At 43.4% G+C, this 27,997-nt stretch overlaps 2 protein-coding genes across 4 annotated transcripts; both read left to right on the top strand.

The window, feature by feature from the left end:
- On the top strand, window positions 1-3,490 carry LOC135486199 (uncharacterized). Its single transcript, XM_064768845.1, has 5 exons — window positions 1-482; window positions 1,003-1,139; window positions 1,436-1,548; window positions 2,080-2,310; window positions 2,754-3,490. The coding sequence occupies exons 1-5, from the start codon at window positions 366-368 to the stop codon at window positions 2,846-2,848; spliced, it is 693 nt and encodes a 230-aa protein (XP_064624915.1). The 5' UTR covers window positions 1-365; the 3' UTR covers window positions 2,849-3,490.
- A 1,026-nt stretch (window positions 3,491-4,516) lies between these two features.
- On the top strand, window positions 4,517-14,805 carry LOC135486974 (tubulin polyglutamylase TTLL7-like). Of its 3 annotated transcripts, XM_064770200.1 has the most exons (15): window positions 4,517-4,628; window positions 5,330-5,475; window positions 5,776-6,465; window positions 6,757-6,946; window positions 7,188-7,346; window positions 7,540-7,756; window positions 8,077-8,495; window positions 8,721-8,862; window positions 9,131-9,343; window positions 9,444-9,821; window positions 10,028-10,243; window positions 10,383-10,543; window positions 10,856-11,023; window positions 11,399-11,423; window positions 12,647-14,805. In XM_064770200.1, the coding sequence occupies exons 2-15, from the start codon at window positions 5,397-5,399 to the stop codon at window positions 12,665-12,667; spliced, it is 3,078 nt and encodes a 1,025-aa protein (XP_064626270.1). In that variant the 5' UTR covers window positions 4,517-4,628; window positions 5,330-5,396; the 3' UTR covers window positions 12,668-14,805. The 3 variants fall into 3 exon arrangements, with proteins under 3 accessions (XP_064626270.1, XP_064626268.1, XP_064626269.1); XM_064770198.1 differs by lacking the exon at window positions 11,399-11,423; XM_064770199.1 differs by lacking the exon at window positions 11,399-11,423 and having other exon boundaries at window positions 4,536-4,551.
- Window positions 14,806-27,997: the final 13,192 nt, after the last annotated feature.

The raw sequence follows: 27,997 nt of genomic DNA, 5'->3' as shown, positions 1-27,997 counted from the left end.
CGAACATTAACCCCTCTGATTTCCTCAGGATTTATTCACGGAGTAGTGAATTAATTCTACTGCAGGCGGCATCTAAAAAATGGAGATTTCCGGGCTCTCAGATTCTTCTCCATCGGTAAAAACAACATGCCTGTCATATAATTGCAGGACAATGTAAATAGGGGTGAGCCCAGTTGCTCAGTCGGCCTAAGAGACAAACCGTTATGGCGTTCTCCCATGCTTATTATATGAGATGGTCCCTGATTTTTATTTATTGTAATCTAACTATTTTGTCCTATTTGTTTATCTGAATTAAATACGTTGCCCGCTGCCGGCTTTACCTGATTGCGTTCGAACACTTTGAAAGAGATACTATTTCTACCATCATGAAGTCTGCAATTCTCCTCTTCCTGGCTGTAGCCTCGGTTGCCCCGGCTTACTCAGAGACAGGGTTCTACAACTGGACCGAAGAACATGTGGATTCGTCATTTGATTTCGCTAAGGTAAGTCTATTTTGAGGAGAGAGAAGAACATGACTCTGGGAAGTGAATTCGCCATAACAGCAGGCCGCCCCTCAGTTAGGTCGGGTTGATCACAGCCTGGCAGCATTGGTTTTCAATATACTCCGCATCTCGATATTTGTATACGAGGTAGGAGTATCCAAAGCCTGAATCTCAGGATGGGAGGTCACTTTCCAAGTTGCATTGGGCCAAGAGTAGGTAACGGGATGACGGTCATCCTGAGGAATACCATGAAACTCTTGCCAACAAGTGGAACAATTAACGACTGATAAACCCTTTGGTTCGTAAATGGGCCACAACTTCTTTTCAAGCAGGACTTGATTCTCGTTGTACAGCATTTGCCGGGTGTGTTTTGGGGCGGGTCTGGGGAGTGTTCTGGCCTTGCAAAATGAAGTCCTTACAGCGCTACCTGAATCAGAGTCATATCTGAAGGAGCAGATAACTCATATCATTCCTCAAACAAACCCACAATTCTTTATTTACATCACGTGTTATATTTCAGTTCGCAAGTGATAAAAAATGGTATGAAGTGAAAGGATGGTCCGAAGAACAGGATCCCAACGAATTGGAAAACCTGTTCTTCTACGTCAATAAGACGTCCAACTCGGAAGCTGCCGTAACCTTGGTGGGAACAAGAAAGTAAGAAAGCCGCAAGATGTTCTTGTTGAAAATTTTTTAATGGGGGACTATTACCCCTTTTTACAACACCATGAGTGACATTACGCACCCAAAGCAGTGGTCGCACCTAAACACTGGTATCGTAAAAGAGAAAAACATCTGCACATGAGTGTAGTAAGCCACATACATGCAGCTAACTTAATGACGGCCTCTGATAAAGTTTACAGTAAACGCATAATGACTTTGTGTTCAAACCAACTGTTTACAATATTCTACGATGCATACATCACTTTATTTCCCTGTTTGTCATTTTTCAGGAGTGATTCTGCTAAATGCGTCTACCTCTCTGGCTCAGGCAGCATGAACCTCTCCCTGCCCGATACAACGGTACCGGCCAAGATGATCTACTACATCAGCCCAAAATATGAGAGTAAGATCAGTGCTGTTTCGTTAAAGGACCATCGGCTGCAGTTACCTCCTATTCTACATGAGTAGTTTCCGTCAACATATTGCACAAAAAAAGGAAAAAATCTAAATCTGACTGAATTATCACGCTTTTCTGATGTTGAATCCGATTTGACCCGAGATGAAGGTAGCCTAATACCATTAGGCCCCGCGTGGTAGCGCTGAGGCGGCCGCTGTAATGGTTGAGTCAGGAAATATATGGGTTCAAGTGTAACTAATATGCATAGTTAGGGGAATGTGTCATGTTTGATTGAGGAATGAATATATTCCTTGTAAAAGCGTAACTTTTTTGCCTAGCTAAAATTTTGGCAGTCTCAAGTAGGCCTTAAAGTCTATTCTCTTCGACTTTTCATATTTGAACGTAGATTCGTGATGTCGTTAGAGCAATATCATATGTGTATTAACTCTAAGACTCCATCAAGTATGCGATGAACCTTGCAAACATGACATAAAATCACGTGATCTTACGTCATAACGTTGCCTCCTCTGATTTCAGCTAGCAGATTCAACATCATTAAGAAAAATAGTACCTTAGATGCAGAGATTCTCATCGTCATTCAATGCATCACCGTAGAAGCCAACGGCACGTGTTCCAAAGGGTTAAAGGTCAATGTCCTCAGCTCCAATCGTGTCCTCTCGACTGCGACCAATGATGACATCAATTTGATCCTTGAACAACTCGAACTGACACCGACGGCTAAATACACCACAACGAAACAGGATAAAGGTAAAGTTTGACACAACTAGACTCCCTGGGCAGTCCATTGCATCATCCTACTTTGGTCTCCTTAGGGTGAGGAACGAGGCCGGTCCACTGTGTCCGGAGTGTAAACACGACCTGCAGGCTATACAGACACAGTGGAACGGCCTCGTCCCTCACCCTAACTTGCAGGGCGACCCAATGCCACGCAGTTGACAACAGAGCGAACCTGGCGATTGATGCTGCATCGCTGCGGTTTTCACATGGAGCGTTCGTCTTCATGATGAAGTATAGACTGAAACTTCTATTTTCATATTAAGATATTTTGAAACTTTCGACAGGTGAAGATCGAATATTCTTTCTTCATTTATAGCAATGTTGTGCGAAAAACTCCTCAGGCCACAGCTCTTCGGGCCTAGTTTTATAGTCATATTGAACTGATCCTCACAATAATCACTTCCCTGTTTCAGACTGTCCATCGACCCCCCCGGTTGGAGGTGCAAACCACGTTACACTGGGTCTGCTCACTTTACTCCTCGGACTGGTAGCGAACAGTTTGATCTAACTGAGTTTGGACATTTTTGTGTGTCAATGCTTTATATTGTCAGTATTTACGCAGACTGACTTGCATGCGTTCCTGAGCAGATGTTTTATTAGCGATGCTTCAGGCTTGCTTCTTTGGACCTCTGGATCGACTGTAGTACGACCGGGTGCAATCAGTCTGAGGCCGATGGTCTCAAGCATGAACGTTATAAACCAATAGCGTGACAGTTTTCCTGCCCAGTGAATGACCTCGAATTGACCTTGACTCATCAAGGTTATTTTACATTCACGAATTCATGATCTCAGTGCTGGGGGGGGGGGGGGGGGGGGGGGGTTCCAAACGGTCGATTCCAAACGTGTTGTTATGAGCACTAGCGAAGTTCGTGAATTCTAACCATTGAAGCTTCAAGACGCTGAGAAAAGGTGCCATATCCTTTATTAATTGCTTTTTATGTTTTGTACAAATGACTGATCTTGACCATGAGTGAACCATTATGTAAGTCTAAGTGTGTGTCATAGCTTGCTTCCGGGGTTCAATTCAGATGATTGGTCACAATCATGATGAACAAATTGCGTTTATTGTATTCATTGTACATGTAGATGAAACTAAATCACTTGTTGAATCTATGGATTAATCAATGTTATCTAATAAACCTGAAAATCATACTTTTAGTTTGCTTTTCATTTTCTAAAATGCTCTAGAGTGTTGTGTCCCCGGGATAGAGTTTATAGATCATTAAACGAGGATCAAGTTTGTAAGAAAACATCACAGCACCTTGTCGTGTTATGGCCCGGGATGACACTGGCAGGAACATGTCGATTTGTTGTGATATGGCATAGCTGAAAGCTAAAAGCACTACCACCCCGGTAACGCGACCACCCCGCTATGACGACCAAGAATCGCCAGTCCCGCATGGTTTCCTCTCTAATTACCATTAAAAGGCCCCGGTAACACGACCACCCCGGTACCCAGACCACGACCACTGGCTTAGGCGGTCCCAACGACCAAATTTACCCCTCTAACCCGACCAAAGGGCCTTATTGCCGTAATCGGTCGCGACTACTGCGTCTCCAATTATTAACCCGGCAACTAACACCTCGGTGCAAAGCTCTCATGATTATCATAACACCATGGACAGTGGCTATCGTGAGAATCCATATGAAAACGAAAATGTTTCAGAATTTTGAACCTATGAAAAAATTCAACTCTGAAAGATGAAAACATTTCTAAGTCCAAATATTTTTTTCACTTGTTTTTTCTGCTCAAATCAGTAAGAAATTGGAGAGCATTTGAAGTACCAGACGAAATTTTGTCAATTTGCAGACACAAAGACAGGTAATCACCTCATAAATTCTCAAAGGAATCGATTTCCGAAACCGGATGACCTGAACTGACCTTATCGGTGACCCAGAAATTAGGAACCGTCCTGATTGATTGGCACGAACGGATGGGGAGAAAAACGGTGAAGAAACCACGCATGACTGTCGTCGCACTCTGCTTGCTACGGGGCAATCCAAGTTCAACCGGCTCTGACTCTGAGACTGTAGGCCTATTCGACGGTGGACTGGATGAGTTGCGGTCACGTCAATGAATTTTAAATTTCCCGCGCCATCTTTCCCGCCACTATCCAGGGTTGGTAGTCGCTCGAACGACAAGATTTACCCGGGTAAGTTGTCAAGTGACGTATGAAAACAAGCAACATGGCGGCGAGTTTTTGCCAGCAGGTGCCCCTGAATTTTTGATAAAAAGATCGTCAAAAGTGAATTTTCCTGTACCGCTTCTATCTTTAAAGAAGCTATCAGTAAGACCATGCATATATGTATCAGCTGAAGTTCTGAAAAATGAAATATTTCCTTGTACAATGAATAATTAGCTGTTTAGTGTAGTTTGTTCCTCAGTTTTTTTAACCTAGAGTAGAGTAGACTGGCTAGACGAGGCCTGCCTAGAGGCTGTCAATGTCATAACACCTTAGCCTTAGGCTGCCATAAGGCTGACGAAATCTCACATTCACGTTGTTACTTTGTGGGGTCCTACTTGACTCCTAGACCTAGACCCTAACGTCAGTAACGACTATAATGAGACCTGTGAGAAAAGGATGATAGTCAATCTGTAACGTCGGCATGCCGGTAGGCGGTAGGCCTATGGCTGATCTAGTATCACGACACAAGATAAGAATGAAGAAGTTGTACTGTGGCCGTGTGGGGCCTGGGGGGCTTGGGCTAAGACCTCCCAGGCACTGTGAGACAAGGATTGGGGGGCCGAAGGCCCCCAGTTAGCCAGTACGGACGATAAACAACAAAATGTTAATAACTCACCTATTTTTGTTCAGCTGATCAATGGGTTTTTGTCAATGATCTAGTAGTATTGGTCTACAGTCTGATCACATTAGTGTAACAAGTCTGTTGAAATTAAAATCTAAACGACTAAAAATGACAGTTAGAAGGTTTTATGAAGTACCGTATGTAACTATATTACATTTGTCAATGTGTTCTTTTATTTCAGACAAGATGGAAATCAGATTATTTCTTTGATCTCACGATACCTTGAAAATCTCGGCATCGAATTTAAAATGCCCGTTGCAACTCCACCAGGTGGTCGGTTGCAGACCAACTTTGGATCTTCCTCCTCGCTGGCTGCTGTAGAAAGAGGTAAGGTTGCCCTTGACTTGTGTGACAGTTAGTCCAACATCAATAGCTGGTGAGTCCTGTCTAGTGTTTGGATCATTTAAGAATATCATATGGAACCGCTTTCTACCTGTTGTTATTCAAAAAACATCGTCAAGGCAATGTCGTGACATTTTGTCAGCATCGCTCTGCATCATTCGTTTGGTTCTGGTTTTGGTGATGAAAATGTTTCTCTGTGTTTGCTTTGAAAATGAACTAAGTGGCAGCACCTCCTACCAGATTCAACAATGTGCAAATCATAAATGTGTAATTATCTCTTTTCAGAACTTGGCCTGAACCTGAGCAGCACGAGCAATACATCTCCGAGGAAGCTGGAGAGTGCGAGACTGTCACAAACGTTAAACATGGACAGAGACAGCAGATTTTCCGTGACACATTCTTCGAATCCATTGGACAGTGCCAGGATGTCGTACATGTCAGGTCTAGATTCCAGTAGGCACTCCCAGAGCAGCCGATTAGACAGCACCAGACCTTCTCTGGCGCAGACATTAAGACAGGATATGAGGCATGATTCACTTTCCCGAAATGATGTGGTGAAAAGACGGGATGATCCAAGACACGACGCTCTCTACAGACATGATGACCCTCGATATGAAGCGCTCTCGCGACCTGACGATGCTAAATATGAAGCTCTTTCTAGACATGAGGGAGCTCCTAGACAAGACGCTCTCTCTAGACACAGTAGAAACACTGGCCATGATGCAAACATCAGAGGAGATGCTGTCTCTCGGCACAATGCACGGAACGCTACATATGATGCTAACAGTAGATTTGATACAGGAACTAGAGCAAACGTTCATTTCCACACTGGAACGTCTGCTGAGGAAAGCACTGTTGAACGTACCGTCTCGAAACCTGAGCGACACGAGCGAGGAAGGCAGGAGAAGAAAAGAACGAGTAAAAAGCGGAAATCTTTAGTTTCAGCAAATATCAGTGGAACAAGATACGATATAGGTAAATGCTCACATGATTCTGTGCGCTTCGTCCTCTTCGTAACGGTGATGTTTTGCACCAAGTTTCTTATGTTGTGACTTGGTATAAAAGTAGTGAAGAACCAGCAAAGTAGGTCAGTTGTAGCCTTGTTATCATCATTCTTAAGAATATTGATTTGAACTTGCTTTAATGCTAAATGCATGACTTAAAAACTTTGATTAAATGGAAATTGTGTATCTGTCATACAAAGCGCAAATTAGCTATTTAACACCATTGTGCTTGTTTTAAGAGATTACACCCTTTGCATTTCAGTGAGGCAAGTAGTAGAGCGTGCCGGCTATATCGTGACCAAAGACGATGATATCAACAGCTTCTTGATCTGGGTGGATAGCTTTGTGTCAACCGACAGGATAGCAGAGATGAAACCTTACCAGAGGATCAACCACTTCCCGGGAATGGGTGAAGTGTGTAGAAAAGACTGTCTTGCCAGGAATATGTTCAAGTAAGTCCGGCGATCACTGTCTCTCATCCTTGATCTGATGTTGTGATAAAAACTGATTCACAAAAAAGATTTGGCAGCACTGTATTTATGATTGATGTCATTGTGTTTTCCTTGGGTGTTCTTCATCATCATCGGCACTTGAGCTGATGAATCATGCAGTGTTGTACAGAAATGAAAACCATTGTTTGTTTCATCACAACCTTTACTACCATGAATAAGTTCTTATCTACTTTTTTTCTAGAATGGCAAAGGCACATCCAGAGGAATACAACTTTGTGCCAAAAACCTGGATTCTTCCATCAGAGGGGACTGCCTTCATGACCTATGCAAGAGAGTTGAAGAAGAAGAAGAAAAACAAGACTTTCATTGTGAAACCAGCCAACGGAGCAATGGGAAATGGGTAAGTGAGTCCATTGGTGCTGCCTTGCCCAGAATCCATCTTGATGTGGAAGGGGTCCATTTGTGCCACCTAGCCAAACGGTGGGGAAAATGAAGTAGTTTACAGTTCCTCGCTTGCCTTGAGAAACCGGAACTAACCTGAAACCAAATCTTGTCATCTCAGTACACATTTTATTGATCTCTTTCTGTTCTAGCATCCAGTTGTATCGCAATCCTGAAAAGATCCCTCAGTCTGAGCACATGATCGTACAGGAGTACATGGACAAACCCTTTCTCGTCGATGGTTATAAATGTGACATGCGGATTTACGTCTTGGTGACCTCGTGTGACCCCCTTCGAGTGTTCCTCTACAATGATGGCCTACTGAGACTAAGCACGGAGAAATACCTTATACCTCATGACACTAATGTGGTAAGTTGGCTGCTTGATCAGTTTCCTGCTGTTTGGTAGGTCATGTTGTTTTTCTCTGTTTCCTAAATTTCAGTTTCTGATGTTAGGTCTGTTGAGAGTGTACTGGTATCGAATGGTATACACGTATGACGTAAACTGGGGTTAGAAAATATAGTTTCAAATGTCCGTGTGTTGCACAGTATGTGCCACTGCCGTTCCCTGGTTTCTACAGATGGGCTCTCGATTCGGCTGGGGAAGGAATGTAAAACAAGTTGAGGATGCTGTACAGTTTAAAACCTTATATAAGAACTTCATGTCATCATATCGCCTTCCACTTCCAGGATCAGCTGTACATGCATCTGACAAACTATTCCATAAACAAGCACAATGAAAACTACACCAAAGGCGAGAGCTTAAACTCCGGCAGCAAAAGATCGCTAAAATTCTTCAACGATTATTTGCGAAAACATGACTATGACATAGGATTTATGTGGAAGAGCATCACAGACATTATAGTGAAGACTCTGATCGTCGCTGAGCCACATTTGCTCCATGCGTATCGAATGTGCCGGCCTGGACAGGTATCGGGCAGCGACAGTGTGTGCTTTGAAGTTCTTGGCTTTGATATTATCATGGATAGGAAACTGAAACCTTGGCTGTTGGAGATAAATCGATCTCCAAGCTTTGGAACGGATGAACAGATTGATTTGCAGATCAAATCTGGAGTCCTTGACGATGCCTTCAGGCTGCTAAATATCAGGTGCGTATCTTCAAGTGATGCTTAATTAGGAAAACATGCAAACAGTTTCAAGTCTAATACGCTAACAAATAGAATTCGACTGCAGACAGAATTAGTATAAATCAGCAAATTTGCACACATATCATGGTGAACACTAAAGTGTACAGAAGGGCAGCTGCTATTTTTCAATTGGTGATATTTTATCACAAGCCAATTTTCAAAAATGTTTCATTACCTGTGTTGCAGGGCCAGTGACAAAAAGAGGAATATCGCTGCCCAGAAGGCAGAGGCACAGAGGCGGTTGTTCCGTCCTAACAAAAGAATCGATAACGATCAGTCAGAACTAAACAAGAAAAGACAAAGTGTCGAGAGGAAGAAGGAGGAACTGGTATGTACCATGTGCATTAGGTTGTTGGGCCCTTTGCCATGATCAGAGTCACGAAATGCAAATCAGTTCATCGTTTTGATTGGCAATTGGGGGCATTGCTTTGAAGTGGCCACGGGCAGACGCAGCGCAGTAGAAAAAATCGAGAGTAATCGAGTTCGAAGTCAGAACTTGGTTCCCTACTGGTTCAAATGAACACTAGTTACAAGATGCCACAGAGATGTGCTTGGCTGAACGGGATATCTTTCTACAGCAACTATTTCTTTTGCAGAAAGACCTGCTGATGAAGGTGCGTCGAGGTGCTGCTCGGGAGGAATACGAGAATCGAAACTCGGGCCGCTACCAACGAATCTTCCCACCGGACGACAAGTTCAAACAGGAGAAGTATTCCACACTGTTAAACGATGCATTCTCAATTTTCCTCTCTGGACGATCGGGTTCCCTGCAAAAAGAGATAGCAACGACTTATAACCAAAAACTCAGGGTGAGTACTGAAAACTACTCGTGCTTCTGATGATTGAATCTTCTTTCCTGCATCTGCTCTTGGGAACATTTTTGTTGAGTGTCAATCACTTTCCTTACAGGAAGTCGACATCCTTGACATGATAGCTCAGTGTGAAGCAGACGAGATGCAAGGCAAAGCAGTCGTCACAGCCAAGCCTCCTCGGGGGCCCAAGCCACTCTCCAGCATGCCCACGTATGAGCCTGAACCAAGAGACAATGGCGACGAATCCATGTCAGTCGACAGCGATGACGAAAACTTCTCCCTATCACGATCGCAGACGAACTATGAGGGGCGTTCGCGTGCTCAAAGAGGTCAGATGTCACGGCCGTCAACACAGCAGTCGAACCGTCCGTCCTCTGAACATAGACCTGCTATTAGACAGAAGAGTCAACAGCGGTCAAAGTCTCTAACCAGACCTGGCAGTTCAACCAGAGTGCCGCCTACTAATGTTACTATTGTGAGTAAAAGGTTGAGTTTTGTAAGGTTGATGTGTTAAATATGTAGAGAAAACTTGATACTTGTTGTACTAAACTTCAAGTTTAGAGTTGCCTTTAGCTTGACCGTAGAGTTAAGACAACAAAGCAGCAGCCAGACTGGAGTTCCAACCTACAACCTCTTAATTGTGAGTCATGCTCAACATATCACATTTGTTACTCATTCTAGGACGACCTGTACATGAACAACGCAATCCGGGACAGAGAGGAAGATTACACGAAGAAGACGCTGGTTGCGTTGAACGACATGCGCATTAAGTTCCCAGGGAAGAGTGACGAGGAGGCAGAGTTTGTCCTCGATAAGTTGCACGAGAGCTGGAAGTTTCACAAGCCTCGGGTGGCATCGTACTGGCTAGTCAAGTTGGATTCCATCAAGAGACGAAAGGTACATGTTGTTTCATTAATGTATTAGAACAACACCGAACCATTCTTTGCCTCAAATAACTACCGTGTAATGTATGTATCTGAATTGTAAAACCTATCAGCAATATCTGGTGCTCAATGGTTCTTGTTTCTTGTTTCAGGTGATAGATATTGTGCGATCAAATGTGCGAGCTGTCCTTCAGAGAGTTTGGAGGACAACAGACGTCGAGGCACTCAAACTTTATCGCATTTTCAGCCGGGTGTTCAATCGTTTGTTATGGAGTCACGGCCAGGGCCTCTGGAACTGTTTCTCAACATCAGGGTGCGTACTTTTCGATTAAACGTAGTCTATCCCTAACCAAATGAGAAGCAAATTCCAAGCATTTGATGATTAGTGACACTGCAAGGATGACAAATCCAATCTCCATCACAGAGTTCTTACATTAATCATTGTTGTTGGAGATTGGGATGGTCACTCCACAGACCTCTGGTGACAGTGACCCGAAACACCGGCTACTTTTGAAAATACCGGCTTTCCTGAAACTACTCTTAGTGACAGGGTTTCCTGCCTAACAAACATCAGATAAAGAATTTTCGGGAATAACAATTCTTGACATTTTGTTTTCATTTCCAGGAGTTCATGGGAGACGATCTTCAGTAAGAGTACGGATGCGATCAGTCAGTACGAGATGAACTGTTCGCGAAGGATCGTACAGCTCTGCAAGGATTGCCTCCTCATCGTTTATCAATTTGCCGCCGACGCCAAACAGCAACAAGCTAATCAGGAAAATGTGGATCCGAGGTATGTGTGGGGACGATGGGTGCAGTGGTTTGGGCTCTCTGAATTGCACACAGATGCTAAAATTGCCAACCTGGCAATGGAGTAATAGCCTGAGCTCAGGAGTATGTCCTTGCTACACAGGAGAGGCCATTAGGGTCACAAATTTGTCACTGGACGAAAAACAGTTATTGTGTTGGTTCCCTGTACAGAGAAAAGGCAACTGCTGCCTGAAATTCAAACTTCAAATGATATATTATCAATATAGTAACCTAAATATAAAGTTTATACTTTCCTTGTAATTCAAAAATCAAACTTAAGATATCGAAATTGACAGTTTACTATTCCTCGAAAGCATGTGTTCCAAATGTTAAGCCATCACTTTAATTTTGCCTCAAGGTGCAAAACTGGCCAGACTGTCTGGGTGAGTATCTAGAAGTAAGGCTTATGTGTACCTAGAATGCTGCCAAACCCCTGCAGTTTAACAGGATGATGTTTAGACTACGTATGAATGTTATGGATGAAGTTCTCTTACAATATGACGATCTAAAGTGGACCCCGACTCCTGTTTTATAGACATTGGTTGGCGATCTCAGTTAGTCGTTGGCTCAATCTCATCACATCATTACAGATGTAATGTAAATGTAATGTAATGTTTATATTTATATAGCGCTAATCAGTAAAGACTGCTCAAGCGCTTACCCTGGTCTCCACAGAAATCAATCAGGGGTTTCAAGCAGCAACCAGAAGGTGCTCACTTGAGCTCGACCAGTAGGGGAACTAAGCAGTGACTGGGCCGGGAGTCAAACCCACGACCTCCTGATCATGAGGCCGACTCTCTTCCACTGCACTACCGCTGCCCCATTTGCTTCTTTTATGTGTCCGAATCCCATTCTTTCATATCTGATGTCATCATAATACACATCAACATGTAAGCGGGATTGTAACACAAACAAATCACAAAAAAAAGCTGACATGTTTGTCCAAAAAACACTACATATATTTGTAGAAGCAATTCTCACTGACTGTGGTACATCTAGATTAGATTCTTTTTTACTGTCAAAGATGCATGCTTTTATGTCATCTTCCTTAAACTTACGTCCTGGTACATGTGATATGTCAGTAATGAATTGTGTTGTCCAAGTGCCCTGAAAAATTGTTTCCTTCCGTGGTGAATGGTCCCACGTGCTTCATGCACCAACCCCCCCTAAATTGGTCAATCATTCCATGCTTTCTGCATGTTTAGCATGGGATTGTGTTAGCTTTGCACATTTCTTACTACGGTACCAAATTTGATTGACGTGTCTTCAAAATACCTTGTAATGAAACTAGGGCTTTTCTCGCTATGATATCTGTAGTGTAGGCAGTAAACTCAGTAAATAGGCATTAATAATCCGAAAGATGAGCCAAGTTTGATCGAAATGAAGGTTCTTGTACAGTAGTGATAACATTTGTCAGGAGAGGTTCTGATTTGTGAACGAGTTCAAGTTGGCTGGAGTTAGATATCTTATTCTTTTCTATGGTCTTCCTTGTTGCTATCGACTGGTTGCTGGTTTACCAGTGTTCCTTATCACCAATCGCACAGAGAAAGGCCTCAACCTCGCTTGTAAACTGAGGTATTTTAACACAACTTGTCTTCCTTTCCAGTTCTACTCACTCCGCATCTAATGCTAACAAACATGAAAAACAGATGGCAGCGACCAACCGCCTGAGTCAAGTCCCACAGTTACGGTTGGAATGAGGCGACCTCTGTCAAGTCCTTCTTCAACCCCTCCATGTGATGGCAGATTCATGCGTCTCTGCCACTGTTTTGGTTCTTGGAATGCAGAAGCACAGCATATAGACTGGGAGCAGGTACTTTGTAGTGACAAGGCACTATTAGGGTGTTACATGTATCTATAATGTTAGTTTACTGTCTAGGGAGCTGGTCTCACTGATTTCCAACTTGAGTTAGTTAGCGAAGTCCGGGGCTGTTTTGCGATTCGAGCTAGAGGCTCAAATGGAAAGATGAGGTGCCTTGAGTGAATGTTTAGCCCCAAATAGACTAGAAGAGAACCATAAACTTCTGTGTGCAACTATCAAAGACCAAGGGGCTCTGCCTCTGCCTCACTCATCGCGATGAGGGATTGTGTCACTTTACTTGGTGAAGTGGTTTTGTTCCGCAGAACCGGATAATGCGCCTTAAAAACTTTCTATTTGATAAGAAATAGTTGTAAGATTGATGAATTTGGAATGGTTTTACATTCAAGATGTTTAGCGAATTGAGTTGATCATTAAAAATGAAAACCATGTTATTTAACTGAAAACCAAATTTGAGTGAAATGACCATTGTCACAACTGAGAAACGATTCTATATTACTATTTTTGATTATACTTACAGTGGTCTGTCTGTTTTACTTTGAGCTCCCTGAAATACATATCTCAGTTATGAGACAAAAAGATTGTTAAAAGATACTGTCTGAACAAGCTACAGATGCCAAATTTAGATAAGAAAAATCTCAGGTCTTGTGTACCGATGTGCTGTGATACTTTTCTTGTTAGAAAGCAATCTGTTTGTGATGTCCTTTGTTGTTGATATGCCGTCCAAAAGAGCAAATATTTTAATCAGGTTGTTGGTCTTGGATTGTTTGAGGGTGTCCCATCCTGATGTTTGTTCATGGGTTGGCGATGCAAATGAAGAGTTTCAGTACAAACCGAGATACGCTCAAAATACAATATTTTGAGTTAACTGTACCATAAGCATATAATGGCTCATTTGTCATTTTGGAGCAATAGGGCCAAGAGTGAACCTTTATTGTTAAAAACTTTGCAAATTTCCAATGCATTTTCAAATAAAACCAAACTTTGAAGCCATTTATCACAAAATTGTAAAAATGGCTATTTCTTGATTTGGGATGAAACACTTCAAATTATCTGTACATTGGTACCAATCTGGTGATTGCTTTCACATTTTGAGGTTCTTGCGCACAAGCACAGAATAATTGTATGTAATTTGAGGAAAAAAAGTTGAAGTTGGTGATGTGACCGACAGATGAAGTAGTCTGTAGAAAATATTTTCAATTCTTGTATTTCAGTTATATTCTTTGTTGATTTTATAGAATCATCATTCATGTAATTGAGAAGAAAGTGATTCTGATACCATCCTGTCATAATATTCTGCTGTGATATCTTAGGGTTCGTAGTCAGTAGATGGTATATATGATAAAAATAATAATGATAGTTATGAACACCTTAGAGAAAGCATAATTCTGCAAATCTGAATGTACCTCGTCCTCAAAATATAGTGAGGCTGACTGTTCTCCTGACAAGTTGCTGAATAGACAGTTTGAGATCCTGAAGTGACCTATGCAAAAACAGAACAATCTTATGTTGAAGGAAACAGAAACATTTTGCAATAAAAAAGTTAAGTAATCATAAAAATTATAGCGGTAGTTAGTGTGTCAGAATTTTCATTACTGGGTTAGTTATCATTTATATTTTTTATTCATAATTTTGATATTGTGTTTTACGAATGAAGTTGTCATATGTGATCAGTGAACCGTCCATGTATACATCAAAACCTAATGATATGTTCTTATAAATGTAGCTCAACGGTTACATTATTACCTGGAGACAGTTTTAGCCTGTCACACTTTGGAGCAAAATACCAGTACTATCGAAAACTGTGTATCACTACTCCGTCCAGCACCTCAGAATTTTATGGCGCATAATCTCTGGCACAGGTGATTGTAGAATTCTGTTTTATTTGAGCTTTAATTCTTGTATTTGAATATTTTGCATATTATGTACAAATAAATATATCTCTTAGAAAATTGATGTGTCATGTTGACAATAATTATCATCCCATTTCCCACCGCACAGATATCTTCAAAAATCAACAAAATCTGGTCAAATGACAACCAAAACTGCCATCTTTGGCCCCCAAGTCCTTAGGTCCGTTCCCTTTCATCTATTGAGAGACATCGTGCTGGGATGTGATTGTGATAGTCCTCCAGTCCTTTCCTGGTTGTGATGTTGCTATTCATTCTACATTTCCTGGCAGTGATGTTGAGACGACTTATCATTTTCTTGGCTTCTACAAGAGCCTTGAGTTTGCAGCAAACTGTCTCCCCAGGACTGTGGAGCAGAGTCGTGATTGCGACACTTCAGGCAAGAGTAGTTCGATTTTGTAACGGCAGCTGTCACACCAAGCGTTTCGCGTGGAGCGGAACACGGTGCAATCTGAACTGTCCAGGAAGCATCATCATTCAGTGATCAGCATGGAGTTTCTCTTTTGAAATAATACTGTCGTGATATTACATAACAAAGAGGAGATATTCATGATAGGTCCGTGCACACAGGAAAAGCTCACAGGAACTCCCAGTCACGAGTATAATTTTGCGGCAGCCGATTCCTCAAATACCCGTAGAAAGTGTCCTTTCCTGCCATGCCTGTTGTATGATGACGGACTAAGGTGTGGCGCTACAGACTCACGACCTTCAAAACGCGCATGATAAAATCCTCAGTCCCCAGGACACTATCCCCTTGGACAATTTTACATTGCCCCCAGACGAGGAAGACCGCTGGGGACTTATCTCTAGTCTGCGCGGGAGACTGAGTGCCTACTGCATTTGCAAAAAGCCAGTTTGATTTACTCAATGTGTTTCATGGTTGACACCATCAGCTGCTAGGGAAAAACGTTCCAGGCATGGCGAAGTTCGCCCGCCTACCCATTGCACTAGTATTCTTTTTCGCAGACTTCATAAAGCACATCGCATTATGAAGAGTTTCGGTAAAGAGCCTTTTTTCTGAATCAGAAATCAGACCATTATGATTCCAGAGGTAATAATCTACAGTCCCCACCATCAAAGTCCCATTCAGTGTCTATTTCCTCATTCTCCCCGTCCAAAACAAGTTTTCGCTGATTAAACCCCGACGATGCATGCGTTCTTCGTTTATCATCACCATACTGCAGTAGTGCGCGCTTTCCATTCGATTTCCATCCACCTGGATTGATGCCAAGTTCTTTGTTCCCGCCGGGACATGCGCAGTGAGCTCGGCTAACGAAACAATGGTCTGGTAATCCATACATAATGACAGTTATACTCGTCTATCACTATTTTGCGACAATAGCGAGGTTTTGCAGGCTTACGTTTCGACTAACGTTTTCCCGCTCAATGCGTGATTTCAGGCGATGTAAACGGGTGCGAGCTACTCGTAATACAAGGCTACATTAGTTTTTTTTGGTGTTCATTAACTGTAGAAGATAGATCTCGAAGAAAGATGAAATAATCAAATCTTTGAATAATATATCAAAATGCGAAAACATTATGCACGTAATCATATTGCCAGGGACCGACAGACGAACCGCTAACTCTCCAAGTAAGTAGAAAACCTGAAACAATTCTTAATGAAACACTGAAATCAAACGGCCGGATCCTAATGGTTACTCAAATAAACAGGAAGAACGCTTGAACTAATCCCAAATGTACAAGGAACAAAAAAGCGAATCACCGAACAAACACCATAGGCGGAAAAAAAATTGCTGACGAGGCGGTTTTTAAAAATATAACTCGTAGATAATGGCAGGTTATCACAATATCATATTGGATAAGTCGTTCCATGGTGGTTCAGACACTGCTATCGAATTTCAGATTACGAGTTTTCAGAATGTTTATACATATTTACGGGGACCAGGGATCGGTTGGGTGTTGCACTCATGTTTCATCTCTACCGCGCCAAATGTTGTTTCTTCAGGCGCTTAACAACCACGAAGCCGGGGATTTATAATACCGCTATACCGTGTTCATCAAGCCATACCATGCCGCATATGAAATGAGTTTTACGTTTTCACTGCGGCGCAAGAAGTCAATAGGCGGGAAACAGCTGCGTTCGTCTCGAGCACAACTAGGGAGCAGCTGACGCGCAAATGAATGCATGGACGAATAACGCGGTTCGCAAATGATGACGAAAATCCCCCGCCAACGACTCGCTTGTGCGATCAGTTTTTTTGTAAAGAAGCGAAGGGGAGGTCATAGTTTTTGTTACAAATGACAGTCACTATACAACATACATGTATGAACATTGTTGTAGCGGTGATCATGGCAGGTCGCAGCGACCGACCTCGACCCGGCAATATCAAGACCAGCGATGCGGTTTTACCCGCAGACGAGATAAATTATTCTTTTGTCGCTTGAAGTAGCGATTATAATCGCAGTTAGCCGCGATTTAAAACGCGCGTTTGTGCGGCCGTTGAATCTGACGTATACTTGGCGCCTGGGCCTAGTACAACCCTTGTTGGCTGTTTTTCTAGAGAAACCCGTCCTGGTCCGATCACATTCGGCGTATCAGCACTACAGGCAGAGACAGTTTAGATAACTTTATTCTGCTGATCATTTGATCAAGCGCGAGACGTCTTGAAGTTTTCTCCATCGTTCATGGGCGATTACCCATAGTATCGATTACGCCTTATTGGAATTGTAAAATCAATAGCCAAGATTCCCGCCAAACTTATCTTCCGTTGTCATGGTTACCAATTTCGGCAAACGTGATCTGGGTTGAATATGATTATACATGTGCCAGGGCCACCGGAAACCTTAGAAAACGCAGTCCGTATCGACCAGTGTAAATGGTCATCGAACGACCCTGCCAGAGGCGGGCGTATCAGAAATCCGCAGCCAATGCTTGGTGATGGAGTGTCAGGTTTGAAACATTTCGGTATAGTTGCATTTTCCCTCTGTAAAGACGTCTGCTGCGGCTTTACCGCGCCCATACGGATATTCGCCAATACCGTACGGACGGAGTATCTCCCACATGGATCGTGTCCATGTGGATTTTGTTTAATATTTACAATAATCCGATTAATGTTTCCGAGCAAATCCGTTTTTGTTTGCTCGTTTGTGGTCATCAACCGCTCATCTAATAAAATGGACTAAGGGACGCTATCGCAAACGTTTCCAGTAAGCCTCGGGCACTGTGACAGCTGACCATTGCAATTTTGCGATATGATTCGAGGGAAATGGACATTGGCACAAACCGCCAGAGTTCCAGTCCTCGGCATTTTATATCTGAAGGCATCTGAAGGTACCCTGGGACCGCAGGACCGTGTGACAGCACGAACCCTGCCCTGAATTACACCATCTGTAACATTACTTTCTATGGCGGCATTTCGCCGATGGTTCAGTTAACCCCTTGGCAATCGGCTTTTAGTAATATGCATTTTGCGGTAAACACTACGCTTGTTTAGTTATCTTCACTGACACGCAAGCTAGGCTATCAGGGGTAATGAAAATAGCAGAGCTAATAACTTAAAACCCATCTCGACTGTACTTAGCGTGAATGCGTCCGCCCAATCCAATGAGATGAGATGATATCAAAACCGGTTGGTTAACCCTAGAGTTACCGCTAGGCTGAATGACGTGTTCAAACATACAGACTCATTCCGAGCAGCAAGCGCGAGGGGTTCCTAAATTTGGAAGAATATCCCAGGACTTTCACAGTGTCAGTCACCAGATATAAACTGCCGGAAAACAATGACAAAACATAACATTTATGCTGAGCAACGGTTTTCACAGATTATATTTGTATGGCCGAGACTCTCATTTTCCCCCGCTGGACATTTCAGATGATATTGTCATCAGTCCGATCATTCGACACGCGCGGTATATCTGTAATTTATAGGTAACCGATATACGTATGACATAGCTTTTTTCGAACTGCAGTAATGACGTCGTAAATTATTGATCTATATGTAGAGCGGTGTTACTTGTACACCAAGCTGAAGTGCCGGTATATGATGAACCGAGCGATGTGTTTAAAATTTAAGGCAGACGCAGCCAGACGCGCGGGGAAATTCGATGATATAGCTCGTCCATCAACGCATATTTTCAATCAAATGTGCACCGTCTTTTTCTAGATTTGAATCTAATGCGATAAATAATGTACAATTCTAATGCGCAAAACGATCCATCGAACCGACCATGCAGTCATTGATCGTCAGTTTGAACATTACCCGCTGGCAGTACCTGTCTTGCCGCGAAATCTAAGGTCTTAGGCCAGGTGCGCCTTTAAGACGTGATATAATGCTAAAGCTACAGTCTTGAATGAACTACGCATCTATCAGTCTTGAATTCACTGCGCACCTATCAGTCTTGACCACAATGCAAGAGCAACAGTCTTGAATTAGATGTGCACCAATCAGGCTTAGATCTATTGCGCATCTAGCAGTCTTGACTTTCATGCGGATCTATATATCAGTCTCGAAACTGAATTATTATGCCCACACACATGTTTCAGTATTAAATACAAAGTCTCTCACCAGTCACGAATCTAATTCGCACTTGATATTATTGCCGAGTGAACGATATAATGCGCACGTATCAAAAACGCATGCGCTTTACAGATTCCAGTGATATACATGTAGTTATAAGAAGGAGTATTGTCGGTTTTGGAGCCGATCACGCCTCTCCCAGCAGTTTTCCCGCCGAATGGTTTTTCTACTCTACCTGCAGCAGACCATGCGCGCATACCAAGCAACATACGCATAGTCCCTGGAGTATTCTCATTCGATTAAAATACGAAGTTGAAGTTGAGTGCGCGCATTGGTAACGCGGCGGCCATTGCTTCTGGCCCGAGACCTCGGCTTATATTTGACAAAATGTCCTGCCATAGCGTTTCTAACGTTAAATGAAAAAAAATTGTTGGACTTAGAATTTTTTCATCGTTAGGTGTTGAATTTAATATTTTGCTTTGCAACGGGTATAAGAACAAAAAACGCATATTGACTGAGGCTTTAAAAGCCCTCTTATCACTTTGGAAGTCAAGGATGAGTGCGCATCAGATTCGAAATGAGGTGTAGAATCAAGACTGCGATTCGTGCACACACGGACCTAGCAGACTCATAGACAGATATGCCTCAGATGACTACTGTTTAGGTGCGCATTAGATTCAAGACGGATACATGTAGGTGTACTTGAGATTTAGGGCGAATAGGTGCGCGTGTGATTCAAGACTGTAGGAGTATGGATACAAAACTGATAGATGCGCATGGGATTCAAGACTGATAGTTACGTATTAGATCCAAGACTGATATGTGCGCATTAGACGCAAGACTGATAGCTGCGCTTTACATGTAGATCCAAGACTTGATAGCGCAAAGAATGAATGATGCGCATTAAAGTCAAGACCATCACTGATTGTGTGCATTCGTTGTTCCAGAGGACTGGGCGCGCACCTGAGGCGAAACTGATAGATGCGCATCAAGGTGCGCATTAAATTCAAGACTGTTAGGTGGTCTTTTGTTTCGGGAAGTTAAGCAGTATCCAGATTCGAGGAATTCATTAGACCTCAGAAATACGGAAATTTATGCGCTTCTCCTCTCCCTGCCATGCAGCGAAAAATGTCACCATTTTTATCGTTATCAACTGAACTACAGCGATTTTTACGATATTAGCACAGTAATCAACGCCTACGAATACATAACAAGAAGGATACTCATGGAGCTGTCACCCGCGTGTATATGCATGACCTAAATTTCCTGATACTATAATGTTATATGACGACCGCTTCGTCGATCAATACGAGGAATATTATAGCCGTACACGACGCGGTATGCATGAATGGGCGAGTGATCGTATTCTTGTTGAATAATGGGCCTATACGGAATATATTCGTACATAAAAATAAAGTCGACCGAACGTACACGGTACGATCTTACTGAGGCTTGTCTGGTCGTCAAATCAATGAAAACTGGCTAAACCAAATAGACATAGGCATAGACATCATTTTCTCCATCTAGTAAAACCGCACTGGCTTCCGTTTTTGTCATGTGGACGGGACGATGAATATTTTAGATTGACGCGACCACTAATCTTGTTTTACATGCTTTCTCTTTGGAAAGTCACCTTATCGCCAGCAACACACTGGCAAGCACGCGCAATTTTCTCAGTCTAAAAGAGAGCGGCAATATCCTTATGCACGCTTATCACTGAATGTATCTCCATGCGCGCGCATTATCATGAGGCGCACTTAGGCGCACCTCATCTCTGAACAGACTGACGCACTTGGGCGCACCTCATCTCTGGACAGTCTGACGCACTTAGGCGCACTTCATCTCTGAACAGACTGATGCACTTAGGCGCACCTCATCTCTGGACAGTCTGACGCACTTAGGCGCACTTCATCTCTGAACAGACTGACGCACTTAGGCGCACCTCATCTCTGAACAGACTGACGCACTTTTTAGGCGCACTTCATCTCTGGACAGTGTGACGCACTTAGGCGCACTTCATCTCTGGACAGTCTGACGCACTTAGGCGCACTTCATCTCTGAACAGACTGACGCACTTAGGCGCACCTCATCTCTGAACAGACTGACGCACTTGGGCGCACTTCATCTCTGGACAGTCCGACGCACTTGGGCGCACCTCATCTCTGAACAGACTGACACCGACACTTAGGCGAACGGCATGTGTGAACAGAGTGACGCACTTAGGTGCACCTCATCTCTGGACAGTCAGACGCATTTAGACGCACCTCATCTCTGGACAGTGTGACGCACTTAGGCGCACTTCATCTCTGGACAGTCTGACGCACTTAGGCGCACTTCATCTCTGGACAGTGTGACGCACTAAGGCGCACTTCATCTCTGGACAGTCTGACGCACTTAGGCGCACCTCATCTCTGAACAGATGCACATAGGCGCGCCTCATCGCTGGACACACTGACGCACTTAGTAGGCGCACCTCATCTATAAACAGCTGAGACTGACGCACTTAGGCGCACTTCATTTCTGAACAGATTGACGAACAATTGTACATGTTGATCGTTGAGTGGAAGCGGAATTCAAGCTGCGGACGCACACGTACATGAATGTGACCTTCCACGGTGGCAATACGGCAGAAATGGCGTTGCTTAGTTTCGGCCGTAATCTGTGAGGAAATCGGTGTTATAGTCGACTCGGCACGGGCATTGTTGATACGACAGCGTAAAACTGAAAAGTGTTCCAACCTATACTGGGAGATGCTGAAATGACTGTGACTGACGTCTAGTCGGAGTCGTCCGGCATGGGCGACTCCGCATGTTTACATGATTTCGTTGAGCTTGGAGAAATGAGGGCCTTACAATGTTTTCAATGGCCCTTGACGCAATCATTTTACAATAATTGCAAACGATATCTACCAGACATGAACTCGGGCTACAAATAATGATCAGATACAGTATTCGTGTAACTCTATAGCACACAAACATAGTCAGCTGCCCCAGGCGCGTTATACATGTACACGATAGGGCATGCGGAGAAGTAGGAGTGGGAAACCACGCCCTTCCATTAGTCTCTCGGAATCATCACGCCCGGGTCATCACGCAAGGTCTATATTGACTGCATAAATTAGTAAATAACTACGCAAACATGTATTTAGAATAATATCTGGTGATAAGCTATAATTTGATTCAGGTTAACCAGCCTAAGCAAAGAGCGTTTTGCGCATGCGCCAAGAGCAATAAGACAGTAAAAGAGTTCTGCGCCATTAAACGCATCGTCGAAGGGCTTTGCGCATGAGAAAATAACACATCAAAAGTGGTGTGGTCGCATCAGAAATAACCGGCGTATGGGGCCTTGGTGCTTTATTGACAGACACCAGGATTTATGTGCATTTTTGCCGTATATCCATCAAATTGCAAAATAGAATCGCCGGACCGAGGCACACCGATGGCAAAATGCCAACCTGTCCTGTATTTTTCCACACACGCATATACTTGGGCACGACAGACTATGCCTTCTTTCAATAAACGTTTATTATTTATACATGTTTGACACTCGTGACGTCATGCGCGCAGATGGCGCAGATTAGTTCGACCCGTTGGGCAGCTTTTTGCGTGCAAATCATTTATTCAACAGGTATGTTCGCCTTCGTTCAGTCGACGAACGTTATATTCGGCTTCGAGTCACCTGGCGCAGAACTCACGGGTCTTATTGGGCGTAGCCTACTCGACTGCACTATAATACGTATGATTAGACATGTTCGGCGTAGTAAGCAGACAGAATAAGAAAGCGTGTCTAGAACAATACGCGGGTACGATTCACAATATTTTTTCTGCATGCAAGTATTCAAAAGACAAATCGGATAATCAGGGACATTATTACAAAATACTGTTCCGACTCAAAATCAAGATTGTTGAAATAATTAGTTCCCAAGCTCAAAAGAAGAATCTAACAAACACACGAAGCAATAAAATGAAACTGGTCGTTTTATAGAAGAGGCAGTTTTTCTGAACTGTTACCTCGCAGCACAAAAATGAACTATATGTATTTGGCCTCTTATAATAGGCCTACACGAGATCTCCGACCAAATCTTCGATTGAAGTCTTTGGCGGCTATAAATGTCCTGACAATGTTTGGCGCAGAACAACTGATACCTTGACAGTGTTTGGCGCATAACAACTGATGCCTCGACAGTGTTTGGCGCATAACAACTGATGCCTTGACAGTGTTTGGCGCATAACAACTGATACCTTGACAGTGTTTGGCGCAAAACAACTGATGCCTCGACAGTGTTTGGCGCATAACAACTGATGCCTTGACAGTGTTTGGCGCATAACAACTGATGCCTTGAAAGTGTTTGGCGCATAACAACTGATGCCTTGACAGTGTTTGGCGCATAACAACTGATGCCTTGACAGTGTTTCGCGCATAACAACTGATGCGTGGACAGTGTTTGACGCATAACAACTGATGCCTTGACAGTGTTTGACGCATCAGTGTTTGGCGCATAACAACTGATGGCTTGACAGTGTTTGGCGCATAACAAGTGATGCCTCGACAGTGTTTGACGCATAACAACTGATGCCTCGACAGTGTTTGACGCATAACAACTGATGCCTGGACAGTGTTTGGCGCATAACAGCTGATGCCTTGACAGTGTTTGGCGCATAACAACTGATGCCTTGACAGTGTTTGGCGCATAACAACTGATGCCTTGACAGTGTTTGACGCATAACAACTGATGCCTGGACAGTGTTTGGCGCATAACAGCTGATGCCTTGACAGTGTTTGGCGCATAACAGCTGATGCCTTGACAGTGTTTGGCGCATAACAGCTGATGCCTTTTCAGTGTTTGGCGCAACAACTGATGCCTTTTCAGTGTTTGGCGCAACAACTGATGACTTGAGAGTGTTTTACGCATAACAACAAGTTGAAAGAGAATAATCTGTCTCGCACGTATTTTGTATGAATAATTTCATGGAGAGTGAAGGCAAAGAAAACTGGGACAAGGAGTCAACGTTCAAAGGAAAATTGAGCTTATCATCCTCGAGTTTCTGACCATGTCTGATTGTTTTTAGTCTTCTTTGCGTTCGACTGGTATCGACATGTCTGATGTTATGTTTCATTTTTGTTTCAGCAGCGGCTGCAGAAAATAAAGGTCTGCTGAATTTAAGACACGGCATTTTCCGCAACCCGCTGATCTCCTCAGTAATTTGTTTGTGCATCGGACCCGTGCCCGTTTCTGCAGATTAGGAGATCCTCGCCGCCTCTTTTTTACACAAAGCGAGCGTTCGATGTCGTAATCAGACGCCGGCGCAGGCAGACAAAGGCAGTCTTCCGCGTGGATCGATCGATATGTGACGGTCTCGTGACGTCAGCTGCACGGGGTGTCCGCGGGCAAATGGCTGTGAGTCATCGGGGCTAAGAGGAAATGGCATGCGTGTCAAGGCAGTTTGCTATTTGAGATAAGTTGCGTGTTTTGGCTAAGAACTGCCACGAGCTTTCCTCTATAACCTGGCCGAGAACCTGGAGGGGACAAAGAAACCGCCACGCGGAAATGCGTCATCTTTATATTTCTTTGGGCTGATTATATACGACAAATGATTTCGAGGTTCAAGTACTGGCCATGGGCATATACTTTTAGTACGGACCTAAATACTCTTAAGTAAGCTTTTTAAAAGTATTTCAGTAATCATTATTTGTAATTGATCGAGGCCGCAAAGTTGTCGTGCGAGAAACTCAAAACGATGGCGCGCGGGCGTTTGATATAGGCGAAATCAACCTTCAGTAGTTGGTGCTCAAAATAACCAGAGCGGGCTGGATGACGCGCCCGTACGTCGACCAGGTCGTTGACACTAAATAAACTTCTTCTCCTCGCATCGCAGATCATATCCGTTTGATACAAATGCCGCCATCATAAGACTTCCTGGTTTTTATCCCCTTTGTTACATTCTGACGGCCCCGTGATGGAGGGACGACTTGGCGGTGATGAAGAGAACATGACCGGGAGGATCCAGATAACAACACGGGAACGGAATCGAGAACATCTCATTGACGTCATACAATCTTCACAAAGATGATCGCTGCACGAAGACTCAGTCGACAAAAACTGATACTTCCGTCCGGTGTTTTTAATTTTTCTATTTTCTGCTGGATTTGGTACTAGAAACTATAACTGTAGTGGGGAAGGCGACTTGGCAGCCGGCAGCTTCGTAATACATGTACTAATATTGAACGTTTCGCATAAAAGCGCGATTTCTTTAGCTGAGACCTGCGGCGTCGCTAGACAACATTACGATTGACTGTGATTCAACCAATCACAACTGTCATGATGTCATAACCACATCTCAGGTAGCAGCGATAAAAATCGCTCGTTTGAGGAGCTTCTCGGGCAAAGTAACGTCAACTCAGAGCGAACATTTCATAAATGCCGCTTACGAGAAAACGTCACAAATAGCGTTCATTTCCGTATTGATTCAGTTTAGGCATACGGTTACAATACATGAGAAGCCTAATCGATATTTCTGTGAAGAAGAGGCCATTGTTCTAAATCCCGTACATATATGACCATTATCAACTTTACAATACAGAGGAATGAGGAAATGATCGCATTGCACGGCCGGTGGAAAAAGTGTCTGGCCCTATTGTATTCTGCAATATGGTCCTATAGAGACCCTGACCGTCAATAGCTCAGAGATTGAAGCGCATAATAGACTCCTTTGTTTCCCGGTAGGACATTTTAAACTTCTACACCGGCATCGGAATAGCGAAGCGGAAGAGCGTCTGCCGCGTGTGGTTGCGGGCTCGACTCTCGCCCCAGTTCCTACTTGGTCGAGTTCAAAAAGCGCTCTCAGGTATCTCCTTCCACGGCCATGCAGATTTCGTTGGAGACCGAGATAATATAAATCAGTGTGGACTCAGAGCTGACAGTATTATCAACGGGTATAAAGAAAGAATTTCGTAGCCGGGTCCAGGTTGAATGATCACTTGGCCGAATCCTGGAACTCGAAATCCCCTAAGGGTGACCAGAACCAGGACGCTGCGATCTAATTGGATATCACGCGTCTCTGTTATAACCATGGCAACAGTACGTCATCCGGTGGCGTGAATGGCCCCTTAGAACCTCGTACATCCGGCAAGAACGCCGCTTGACTACTAAGTGACAATTACTGAAACGCGCTATCTCACAGCGGAACGCTTCAAACTTTTACACGCACCCGTCGTATAAGGATTGAAAAGAAATATTAAAGGTTTGGTTCCCAATACATTACAAACACGAATAATGAAATCATTAAGTCGAGACGATAAAAATTATGATCAAAATCTTGATTTGGCAATGGGATTCAAAAACTGGCGCCAAAACACGGTAACTAGAAGCACGGGCAATTTGGATGGTGCCATTTACGCAAGTGGGTTCGAAACAGCCACGCGAAAAAGAGAAATAGTTTTCCAACATGGTCATTTCTTAGAGAAATCTGATCGACAAAGATTATTCCATGAAATACATGTATTCCCAAAATGATTAAATGCAATGAACACATACTTAGTTTTCGCGCACAGTCAAATTGAAGAACCCGAAATGTGATCCAAGAAACGGTTGCTTAGCGACCAGTCCCGTTGCCACTATACATGTAGTTTCAAGCAGTAAATCTTTTTTCTACATCGGATATCGTTTTTACCCCAAGCGCGAGAGAGATTGGAACCGCTTTAGATTTGTTATTTATCACTATGTCTCAGTGGGAGGTTCCGGGTATGCCGTTTTTCAAACCACTATACATGTACTAATATAATGATGATGAGTCTTTCGTATAGCATCATCCCATGGAAACGTAGTCCTCTCTCTCCACTGGCATAACACCCTGTAAAGAAGAAGGTTTTCAGTTATGCTTTGAAAATCCTGATTTGGAGCTGGTTCCATATCCGCAGCCAACAGACAGCGGTTCCCGAACTTTCTCTTCTTCGTTTTTCACAAAGGGCATATGAACCGAATCATTGTGCACTTAACTTTTATAAATTAGTGTTGAGAAGGTCCTGTGGCATCTTTACCCTTTGACTGACATTTTTGTTCTTTGAATTCTTGCCTTTGTTTCTTCAGCCGTCTTTTTCGGCAAACCCGTTGTATAAACCCCAGGCTGGTATTATCATCTTTGTATCCGCGCAATTATGTATTTTAAACGATCATTGAACGAATCGACGCCATCTGAGCGCCCAGCTCACATTAGTACATATCGCTGTATAATCGAATGCCTGCGATCCGCAAAGTAAACAGTGCAGGATGTGATAGTTTGTGTGCCGCGTACAAAATATATGAGCGTATGCAGGTAATTCTAACCTGAACAGCGTTTACAAGAGGACTGAGCATATGGGTTAAGCAGCGGGAATTTTGATTAAAGCGTGTTCAGGACTATCACTGACCTATAATTGTAAAGAGGGTATTTCTGGTTACACCAGTCCATTCGGGTTAACACATGCATGACATGTGTAAACCTCCCTGCACACCCCAACCGTTATTTCCCGGGCGGCTGCTATAATCCACCCCATTAGACCAGCGCTAGACCATCAGCTAAAAATAACGATTGCAACTCCATAGAAGCATCTTAATCGTCTCGCGTCCCCAGGCACAAGTCACAGCGGTAGAGACGTGGCGTGACTACGATCGAGATTTCGATGTGCTTCTAACGAAAAGGTTACGAAAGTCGACACAGTAATTATCTTTTAAGTTGACCCTTAGCGGCCCCGAACATAAAGTGTACAAGTAC

The sequence above is a fragment of the Lineus longissimus genome, chromosome 4, assembly GCF_910592395.1.
Source record: "Lineus longissimus chromosome 4, tnLinLong1.2, whole genome shotgun sequence".
Lineage (NCBI taxonomy): Eukaryota > Metazoa > Nemertea > Pilidiophora > Heteronemertea > Lineidae > Lineus > Lineus longissimus.
Note: the sequence above shows the minus strand (reverse complement) of the source record. Positions and strands in the feature narration are given on the sequence as shown.